Raw genomic sequence first — 11,882 nt, 5'->3', positions numbered from 1 at the left:
TACAAAACACGTTTCAGGTATAAATTATTCAAAGTATAATTGCATAAACTAGCGTTTTCCCGCAGTTTTGCTCGCGTAGCATTTTTATACAAGCGAATAGCTCTTTGCTACCGGCTGCTACGAGATTCGTAGCTCGATCATTTCTTACATACTGTTAACGGTACTATGCGCTATCTTAAAGATATATGATCTACATTTTGTATCTACAGTTCCTTAATAATTAAAATACCAACTTGTGTATACTACGTTGCTTTTTGTCCTTGTATGATACGTTAGCTTGCAAGACATCCAATTTGCGCGAAGAAATCTTACCTTTGCCTTACGTTTCGTTGCGTGCCTGTGTAAAGTCGCCTATGCCAGCCAGCTACGAATGAGGCGCTTCGGAGGACATGGCTCAGAATACCCTCGATGTATGCAATCGCAGGGCCGCACAGCGACACGATCTCGTGGCGGTGCTAGGCGGGGATCTCTCGCTCTCGAGCAGGGTGCGTTGCGAGAGCGATGAGGCCTGGCAGGCGGTGGTCTCTTTCTGTGCATTCGTTATTTTACAGAAAAGGCCGCGGACCGGAACAGAGGATGATTCATCCTCCGTGCCGCTACGCCGGCGTAGGATGTGCGGAAGTGTCGCTACGCGAACCTCCAAGCTTCCGTCTAACGGGGCTCAGGGAGAGAATGCGACCCTCTCCTGCTTAGCTAGTTACGGCGCCGAGGGGAACGCTTCAATTTGCTTAAGCGTTAATTTACTTTTGTGGAAGTCCGGTCCCTTATATATAAGGTAGACCGGCCGGACGGTTCGTTATACGGCTGATGGCGAGTCGCAGGTGGTTTTAGTGTGTAGGCTCACGGCCAGTCCCACATACCCCCGGGGTGCTTCAGACTGAGGCACATCCCCAACCAAGCGTTTCCCTGCCTAATGAAGAAAAGAGTCAGTGAAAGGCACATTAATTTAGTACAAGCAACAAACAATTTAAAATTACATACGGACGTAGATACGGACATACATTTTCGTCGTTGTATGTATTGGAAACAACGTTTTAATTGACATTTGAAGTGGTATGATGAGCTCTAAATTCAATATTTTTTTCAATCAATACTGTTTTCTAAATTTATCAGCTATACCTGCCGATGACATTTAGGTTATTATCTTTTGTTATTATTGACATAATATTGGTACTTTTTAGGGTTCCGTAGCCAAATGGCAAACAACGGATCCCTTATAGATTCGTCGTGTCTGTCTGTCCGTTCGTATGTCACAGCCACTTTCCTCCGAAACTATAAGAGTTATACTATTGAAACTTGGTTAGTAGATGTAATCTGTGAACCGCATTAAGATTTTGATACAAAAATGGAAAAATTATTTAAAATTTTAGGGGTCCCCATAGATACAACTGAAACAAAAAAATTTTTTTTTTCATCTAACCTATGCGTGTCTCAATATTATTTTTGAAGACCTATCCATAGATACTCCTATGTATGGATAGGTCTTCAAAAATAATATTGAGGTTTGTAATATCATTTTTTTCTAACCTGAATAGTTTGCGAGAGAGACTCTTCTAAAGTGGTAAAATGTATACATAACCCTTTAACTTCTAAAGGAATTCATGATAAGTCTAAATTAAATATATGATGTACATTACTATAAAAACTACTAACGGAAATTGGTTTGAACGAGATCTAGCAAGTAGTTTTTTTATACGTCATAAATGGTAAACCTTAAACTAACTGAAATATAAAAATAAATCGAAAACCTTTTAATTTCATAAAAATAAACCTTATTGCTGCTGCGGAACCCTTCATGGGCGAGTACAACTCGCACTTGGCCGGTTTTATTTATTTATTGGCCGTTTAATTAGTTTGGTATTAGATTTAGGTTTTTTACCATTCTCAAAATACGTGATAAAACAAAGCCAAATCGTTTATGTTTTTGTGTAATTAAAAACTCTTTTGGGCCAAAAGCCAGCCAGCTGCTTTTGCTATCTTACAAAATCTGAAAGTCTTTCTTTATAATATGACCCCTATAGATGTAGGAACGACCAGCAACAATGGAGTTTCGGTCGCGGTTACTTTAGTAGGTATCCAGTTCTGAAGGACCTAACCTTCGATTAAAAAAGCCCAATTATTTTTCATCACATTTTCTTCGGGATAACTGTAGGAATCTTGTCTCCCTCTGCCGGACCACCTCAAAGTCTAGGGAGCCCACGCAGACTGCAGACTTTCTATGGGCTGATAGTTTAGTTTAGCTCTTGATCAGTATGAAGCTGTATGGAAGTGCGCATTACAACGATACCGAGCCGGTCGTAAATTAAGTTTGATGGGCTGACGATTGGACTACTAGAACTTTGAACTTCAAAGTTAACCATCGGTAAACTGTCAGCCGCTGCTAATTTAGTACGACGATCTTACACGTAAAATTGTCCATTTAATAATAAGTACCTGGATGACCGAGCTTTGCTCGGTATAGCAAACACTCATTGACTTCGTGTTACTTAACAACGCCATCTGCTGGAATAGCGACTAGACGTCAAAAAAAGAGTGCTGCTGTCATGTACCACAGTCCACACGTCTCTTTTTACCACGCAGTGTTACTGATAGTGACATCTCTCTTGCTCAGGCCTTTGTTTCTCTATTCCGCTAGGTATGTTAACTTTATGGCTGTGCGCGCCTACCACCAACCCGACTGTTTAGTTAGCCATGTGCGGTGAAAGACCAACCCCATCAATCTATCGAAGTAGCCTGCATGCGCGACCGGAAACTTACAATAATTTCAAGTTCAATACTTTAGGGGCAGACTGGCAGTGAGAAGCAACTGTCAAAAATGTTTTAGCATCCTCAAATCGTCTTCATTACGGCAATAAGTGGGCAATAATATCATGTAATTGTGTCCTTTCGTATGTTGAAATGACATTAGCCACTTTGCTGTGTCTGTGGTACCGGGAGCCGGTATGGTCAACAGACAGCCCTAGACTTTCACTGTTACTGGATTTTTTCCGTATCTAGTACGAATCAAGTCAATTCAAGTTATAAATCTTATTGTAAATTGAATAATCTTTATTCACTTTCAACCATTTCTATATAAATACTCAATTATAGCTAACATAGAACTTTCAACATAAAGTACTGTGATATTAGATAAGTTTCGGTTATAATTTTAATTACAACAACATTTGGAAGTAATCAATATATTTTATTTACAACTTATCACATTAGGTTTAAAATACAACTCAAAATTCAAGTGCCACCATACATATTTTTTACACAAAACATGATCATAAATCACATTATCATAAAACAAAGAACTGCCACAGCAATATGGCGCAGTTTTGAATGACTCGTGTTTAAATTTTTTTCACTAAAGCTGCGCGAGTTTTGGCGTCACTAGTCGGCCTGTTTCTTCTTTATGCATTTGTAACGTGTTAGAAAGGATAGGGTGATATACAATTTAAACAATGACGTTATTTAGAGCGCGAAAAACATAAAACTGTTACCCATACCGGGTCCCGGTATGTCAACGTAACGGGCGAATATGTGTTTATACCGGGAGCCGGTATTTCAACATACATAATATTATGTAGCTTTTTGTGTGAGCAACAGCTAATAGGTATTAAACACAGATCGCATTGTATATTTACATGGATTATGGACTATACTTTTCACTTTGCTCTATATTTGCGTCTATTATTGTTTTTTTATAAAATAGAAATGAATGTGACCCACTGTTACCAAGTCAAATATATTTAAAACTTGTTATGGAAAGCACTAAAACTAGAGCCTTTAATTATGTCGAAAATACATTATGTTAATTATGTCCATCTTGAGAAATGGCAATGTCATGATAATAATAGGTACTAGTTTTGTAGATTTTTTTAATAACAAAATAGAATTTAATTTTGATTTAGAATCAACAAGCAAGCCAGTGCCGGATTTATATTTTTTATGAGAGTAGGCCAATTTTTTTCCGCCACCTGCACGTAATCTGTAGAGCCTCTATGGACGCTGCCCCCCAGGACGCTGCTGCCCCTAGCCCGTGGCCTACAACGGCCTATTTATTAATCCGGAGCTGAAGCAAGCATACATATGAATTGCAAGGCAGGTAATTGCAGGTAATATATAAATATTGCCTGCAATTTCATTCAGACGTGGGAGAGCCATGCTTCGGCACGAATGGGCTGGCTCGACCGGAGAAATACCACGTCCTCACAGAAAACCGGCGTGAAACAGCGCTTGCTCTGTGTTTCGCCGAGTGAGTGAGTTTACCGGAGGCCCAATCCCCTACCCTATTCCCTTCCCTCCCTTATTCCGTTCCCTTTCCATCCCTACCTTCCCCTATTACCCTATTCCCTCTTAAAAGGCCGGCAACGCACCTGCAGCTCTTCTGATGCTGCGAGTGTCCATGGGCGACGGAAGTTGCTTTCCATCAGGTGACCCGTTTGCTCGTTTGCCCCCTTATTTCATAAAAAAAAACTACAACTCATTTATTATGATAAATGACATATCATTTCTCAGGAGTCAAAATATCCCCCATTACCAAATTTTATCAAAATTGTTGCAGAATTGTATGCTTAAAGATGTAACAGAGAAACAAACAAAACACAACAACAAAACACAAACAACAACCACACCAGAACTTTTGCGTTTATAATCGAATATATTAATTATTTATAATCGAAATCGATGAAGTGGGTAACTAACAGTTTGAAAATTTTAGTTTTTTGCATAAATAGAGGCTATAAGACCGGAAAAATGATTTAAAATCAATAAAATGTGGATTTTATGTAAAGCCAGATATATTATCCAGATGGAAAAGTAGGGAAGTTATAAATTTGTTTAAATTATTAGGAAAAAAATAGTATTTGCCCATAATTGATAAAATGTTCATTACTTCATCCACTCGCGTAAAGACGTGGGGAGGTAAGAGAAGTCTTACTTCGAGAGTTACAGTTAAATTGGTAGCATTACACTCTGAGCTTTATTTAGTTACATTTAAATGAAATCCCACCAAAACAATAAATGAGCACAAGAAAAACAAATATAAAACTGCATATTTGGGGTAGTTCATACTTACACAAACGGCAAGCGTAAAGTGTTTTTAGTATGTAACGACGCATGTGGACGATGGTAGCCAATAAATCCAATCAGTCGCTGATTATTTCTCTAGTGATCATTGCCAAGCCACTATAATAATTATAAAATAAAGAAAACTATTGATAAATTCATTGAATGTTGATTTAAATTACAAAATAAGTTGAAGGCTTGGCTTTCGAATGTGATCTGAAAACTTTTTACGATAGATATAATATTGCATAGCTATGCAATATTTTGCTCCTCTTTACATTTATTGTTTTGGTGGGATTTCATTTCTTTTTTTAAGGTTTCTTTTCTTTTCAGGTCACGTTAAAACTTTTCTTAGCACCCATTCGCTATCTCTAGGACCTAGGTCTATATTCTAGGTCACACGTCATCTGGGAGCACTGCCGTGCCTCCAGATGTGTTGTTTGTTTCTTTACGTTCACTATTTTCGTTCAGTGGGTACTGGATTCTGAACCCCGCATATTATACCTATAAATATTGAATCCATACTAATATTTCAAATGCGAAAGTGTATTTGTGTGTCTGTTACCTCTTCACGCCCAAACCACTGAACCGATTTTGTTGAAAATTGGTATGGAGATACTTTGAGTCCAGGGGAAGGACATAGGGTACTTTTTATCCCGGAAAAAATTACGGTTCTCGCGCGATAGACAAGTTTTGGCGCAACGGAGTTGCGGGCGTCATCTAATCTGTAATATTATTCTTACCTTAGTCCATTTTAGCACACAGGCGGACAGATGCAGTTGCTCTTATACCGGTAGCGCCAAAAGATCGTTGAATGGGGCCAAGCCAAAGGAGTTAGGACTTTGTTTTCCCCGGAATTTCCACACCAAACTTCATAAAAATTGTTTTTGTGGTTTCAGTATTAAAACGTCATACAGTGCTCCCAAAGTGATAATGCGCATAGAAATTTTCGTAATTTCCCGAGCGTCAGAAGACGTGGCTGCAAGCGCTGTTACTTAAAGAAAAACAGCGCTTTGCAGCGACGTAGAGGCGTACCTGACGTTGCTTGGACGTTACCATGGTAACGCCGCGATGGCTTCCCGGAGCACTTGACGGACCGGCGACAGCGGACAGCCACCGGCTATATGATATTTACCTCTATTTCCTTTGAACAAGGTGCAAAATGCAAGTGCATTGTTTGGGGCTCTTACGTTTCATAGATTCGGGTATTTTCGTGATTACGACAATTAGCGAAGATTTCCAAGCAATACACCATAAGGAGTTTTAAATTTAGCAAAGCCGGTTTCATTCATTATAATAAGTCTACTGCATTAGCAATATGCATTTTTACAAACTTCCTTCTTTCTTCCTTCTAAAAACCAGTTTGCCTGATAACAATGTTTTTATGATTTTTTAAAGAGCCTATGCCCTGTACTATCCCACTGATGGGCAAAGGCCTCCCCCAAGGTGTTCCATTTGTCTCGTTCTAACGCCGCCGCAGGCCAGCCTGTTACTTCTTATTTTAAATAAAAGGCGCGTCGCGTCGGCGTCGCGGACGTCCCTTTTCAATGCAGAGGCTTACATTGTAACGCGACGGTTCGATGCGTTTTAACTAATAAGGGCGTTTGTGCACTGCACGGAATTTTACCATCCGGCGCGGCGCGGCTTCTCGATTTCCTACCTTATTTATATGGCAAACGTGAAAGTTATGAACGCCGGACGGTAAAATTCCGTGTAGTGCACAAACGCCCTTAGGCATTCAAAATTAGAACAAGTTTGTCAATTCAGTGTGTATCTTCTTGTGTTATAATAAAGGTCGATTTCGAAAAGTACCATCGAGGAAATTGATTCCTAGGCAGTTGACGGACCTACGTCATTTGGTCGACCTTTGTCTAATCCATAAAGTTAATATACCAGGCGGAATAGAGCAACAATCTCGAGCTGTCAAACGAAACCAAAATTGGTTTCATCTGTGTGTAAAAATATATGTACGTATACACTTACACAAGCATTATTTCTATGAGATTGAACATGATTTCTGTGAGATTAAATTGTCAACGTGCGGCACGTGCCGACTAGACGTCAAAAACGTCAAAGAGTGCTGCTGTCATGTATCACACCGTCTCTTTTTACCACGCAGTGTTACCAATACTGACATCTCTCTTGCTCAGGCCTTTGTTTCTCTATTCCGCTAGGTATATTAACTTTATGGTCTAATCAATGTTAGCTATGATCCGTCGGATGGGTTTGAATGTAAAACGACCAAATTACTTAGGTCCTCCATCTGCCTAGGAATCAACTTCTCTGATAGTACATATTTTAATGCAATGCACCGCTTCGCCTCGTCACTTAGCAATGTCAACTGACCATTAGCGAGCGGTGTATTTCGTCAACTTGCAATTTGCATACCATTATTACGACAGCAAATAAGATATCAAAAATGTATGGGACTCGATTTAAGGCATTGCAAGCGCCATCCCACGTGACAATCGACAATTTATTAGATATAATAGAACATAAGTTTTAATTTCTCACTTTGTTATCGAAATTATCGAATGTAAGTTGTTTATAATGTATGTTAATTACGGCTTTATAGATTTTTTCTTTAATTTAAATATCGTCATTCATCACTGATTACATAAAACATATTATTATGTTTACAATTTATTCTCTATGAAATAAAAAATAAAAACTATAATTAAGTTAATACATTCATTAATTATTATCACCTAATTATACAAAAGTCATAGAAATAAATTAATCAATAAGTAACAAAATATTTTATTAAATCATTTTTTATAATAAACAGAAATCTCTTCTGGGGCGGGCACTAGGAACTCGGGGTGGAGAGGCGCGGCGCCCATGACGTCACTGGCTTTGAGCGTGCTCCCGTACTTGTAAAGCATCTCCAGTATAACACCGTTGGACCAGCCGTAGCCTCTCTGAGGGACGAAATCCCCGCCGAGCCCGCTCTTCCCCGCTACCTGCACGTGGTACTTCTTGTATATCCTATTGTTCTTCACGTACCCTATGTACGCTGAGCGGATCCAGTTCTGGGACACCTGGAAGGCGATTTGGTCTGCCTCCGGCGTGTTCAGCACCTCCAGGGCGCTAACCGTCATGCTCATTAGCGGGGGCCACGCGTTGGGGTAGTCCCACTGCTCCCCGCTGAAGAATAACGACGTGGGGATCCCCCCCGGAAGGTCGAGAGTTTGGGTGTTGTTCAGGTATTCCAGGATGCGGTGGGCTTTCGCGCTAACGAAATCTGGATGGACGGCCGACATGGATAAGGGGGCGATGTTGCTCAGGTAGAAGTAGTTCCTGTGACGCTCGTTCAGAAGGTCATAGTCGTACCAGATGCCGTCTTCCTCGTGCCACAGAACCTCCTGCATCGAGCTCATCCACTGCTTCGCGAGATACCCCCAGTGGGCACCTTTGCGTGGATTCTCGAGTTTCTTATAGAACTCCTCGAGGTTTAGTAGCGCGTTTGTGAATATGGCGTTCAAATCTACTGGAACTATGTCTGTAACGTGGATAGCGGAGAGGTTCCCCTTGCTGGGCCCCTCCTGGTTGATGAACCAGCGCGTAGAGAAGTCCCACCCACTTTCGGCGGCACTCTTGATGTCGACGTAGAACTGGTCTCGTCGGTCGTCCGAGTCGAAGTCTTCCGCTTCGGAGAAGTCCTCGTAGTAAGCTTCCGGACGCGGTCCCTCGCTGGGAGAGAAGTAGCGGAGAAGAGTGTACTCGGTGCCGTTCTTCGTGAACGCAACGCTGTGGGTGTCGAGCCAGTACTCCAGCTCGTCTTCTATAACATGTAAGTTCTTCTTCATAAAGTCAATGTCGTCTGAAAATTCAACGTATAACGCCATCATGGCCGCCAAAAGGGGAGGTTGACTGCGCTCCTGGTAGTAGTATCTACCGCCGTTGGGAACGTGGCCGAACTGCTTTTGCATATAGATGAGATTACCTATGATACCTTTAACGGTGTCGTGCATTCCACTCACGAGTAAGCCTCTGATGATCCAGTAGGAGTCCCAGTAGTAGAGCTCCCTGAATTTTCCACCGGGGATCATGAACCCGTACGGCAGGGGTATGAGACTGGAAAGTTCCGGTTGTTGATACACTGACGACTTTATTTTGCGTCCAAGAGAAGGCCACAGGTTGTGGATATCTTTAGCGAATTGCTTGAACTCGCCGTCGGTTATGGAGTTCAAAAACTCTGGATTCTTTTTAAAATCTTTTGGTGTCCACTCCTCGAGCTCATCGGTCGAGTTAAAGTTGAGGTTTACGAATTCCGTCAATTGTGCTTTAGTAGGATTATTTTGGGTCTCTTTCAGTAGTCTATTGAATGATTCGAAGATGATGTCCTCGTTGTATTTCAAGCTGAGATCGACGAAGGTCTTGGAGTCGGGGAAGACGCGGGCCATTTGGACGTAGTGCAGCAGTTTGCTGTTGCAGTATAGTAGTCTTTGGCATGATGGTCTTAGGAACTGAGGTACGATTTGTGCGCCGGCATTGGCTATGGCTAGCACCAACAGTACCGGTGTTAAAAGCCTCATCTGCAACAAGGGGAAAAGATATGTAGCAAAACATTAAAATACAATAAAACGATTTTTCGATTTTTTAATTTAAAAAGTGTAGGCCCAATGTTTAGTCAAGAAAAACGTATGCCTTTATTAGCAAAAAGTTAGAAATCGACTTTACATATACCTATTATTATTAAAATCCATTATAGGATCTTTAATCGTGTCTAAATATTAGTATTATTATAATGTCCAAAAATCCACGAGTAGCATCAAAACAAGTATTTATTAAGTAATAATCTGGCTAAACGAGTGGATCTACGAAATGTCTAGTAAATTAGATTAAAATATACTAAATGAATTATCTCGCATTATAATGTATTTTTTAAACGTGTTTTCTTCGACTGGTCTGGACTAGGTTCTAAAACTTTTCAGTGTCATGTATCGAGTCTAAAGTAGAATGTTTTCGACTTCTTTGCTACGGGGGTGTGGTTGTTTACGAATTATGTAATTTTTGGATTTCTAGCCAATGTATGTACATTGTACAAGTTATAATACTTGAATAATGTTGACTTAAACTGTGTAATTAGTTAATTCCCCGTTTATTTCACTAGTTTATAAAACATCTATGCAAGTCTATAAACGTGGTAAATGAATTTTGTGTCGTATAATTCCTTAAAGAACTTTTAAAGAAAATCAGTAAAGCCGTTTCGGAGGAGCACGGTGACTAATATTGTGACACGAGAATCTTTCTTATATATAAAATTCTCGTGTCACAATGTTAGCCCCGTACTCCTCCATAACGTCTTTTCTGATTTCTACCAAATTTTATATGCATATGCAGTGGGTCTGAGAATCGGCTACTGGGTACTTTTTATATTGATAATTGCATTTGTTGAATAAATAATAGTAAATTATTACAACTCGAGACTGACGGCGACCATTGTTTCTGCGACGGGATAGCGATGGACGTTGCCATGGTGACATACTTATTTGGTCACTTCAATAAAATAATACGGGCGAAATACTTTATATGGCCAAAGAGAATATAATCACTACGTTTTATATATTATGGCAAAGAAACTTTTGCCGGGACAGCTAGTTTTATATAATATAAGATAGAGATTATTAAAGTACACATATAACTAAGGGTTTTATGAAAATTTCAAGTGCCTACCTGTTGCCATTATTGATTACGAGCAAAAAAGGCCAAAAAAATCAAGTTTATTGTATGGGAGCCTCCCTTAAATATTAATTTTGTTTTCTTTTAAGTATTTGTTGTTATAGCGGCAACAGAAATACACAATCAGTGAAAATTTCAGAAGTCTATCTATAGCGGTTTTTGAGATACAGAATGGTGACAGACAGACAGACAGACAGACGGACAGATGGACAGATATCGAAGTCTCAGTAATAGGGTCCCGTTTTTACCCTTAGGGTACGGACCCCTAAAAAGCAACTATTTATATAGGCGCCAGCGTAGGTATTATATCAGATGATGTCCATTGACAGTCATTTGTCCTATAACAGGACATGCTTTACGCCAAAGACAAACTTAAAATTATATTACTGCTTATATTAAAAAAGGTAATAGTTTGTTAACATCTAATTCAAAACTTCAGTCCTTCAAAAGTCTTTCAAAAGTCCAGTCCAGTTGGATGTCTTTTGATGAAATTTGGATAATTTTAAACAACACAACACGTCATGTTTTAAATGTGTAATTTATTCGTAAGTTATAGCATATTCTATTTAAACTAGTTCGCAATGCAACGTAAGTCTAACTGCTGCGCTCAAAGAAATGTAATAATTTATAAACTTCAATTCAATGTAGAATTTGATAAATAATGGGGTTTACGTGATTAATTTAATTACAGTTATGTAAATAAAGACATGATCGGAAGAACACGATAATAAGAATAGTAAACAATTGCCTTTTTTGCACAAATGGAGGCTTTAGGGCCGGAAAAATGATTTAAAATGAAAAAATCATTGCATCTGTGTATAACCAAATTACCATATTAGCCAGGCGATGAAGTAGATAAGTTACAAGGGATGTTAAAATTATAAGGGGAAAAATGAGTAACTGTCCGTATACTAAAAAATGCTAATTATCGTGTTCGTTCACTTACGTCTTCATTATTGTTATTGGTCTCTGATTGCGGCAGTAAATGGCCGCTTGGTGAAAACGGGAATTAGGGCCGGGACAAATAAACACGATACGACGTCGTGTCGTACCATGATGCGGCGTCGTTTAACGATGCGACGTCGCGTCGTGGGAATCTACGACGAGCATCTTAAAAAATTACGTCGCGACATCGTAACGTGCCA

The 11,882-nt window shown here is 39.6% G+C and overlaps 1 protein-coding gene across 1 annotated transcript; it reads right to left on the bottom strand.

The window, feature by feature from the left end:
* Positions 1–7,820: 7,820 nt before the first annotated feature.
* On the bottom strand, positions 7,821–9,590 carry LOC121732738 (trehalase-like). Its single transcript, XM_042122691.1, has one exon. It carries the CDS (start codon positions 9,588–9,590, stop codon positions 7,821–7,823), a length of 1,770 nt encoding a protein of 589 aa, XP_041978625.1.
* Between the last annotated feature and the right edge of the window lie 2,292 nt (positions 9,591–11,882).

Source organism: Aricia agestis, chromosome 12 (genome assembly GCF_905147365.1).
Source record: "Aricia agestis chromosome 12, ilAriAges1.1, whole genome shotgun sequence".
Lineage (NCBI taxonomy): Eukaryota > Metazoa > Arthropoda > Insecta > Lepidoptera > Lycaenidae > Aricia > Aricia agestis.
Note: the sequence above shows the minus strand (reverse complement) of the source record. Positions and strands in the feature narration are given on the sequence as shown.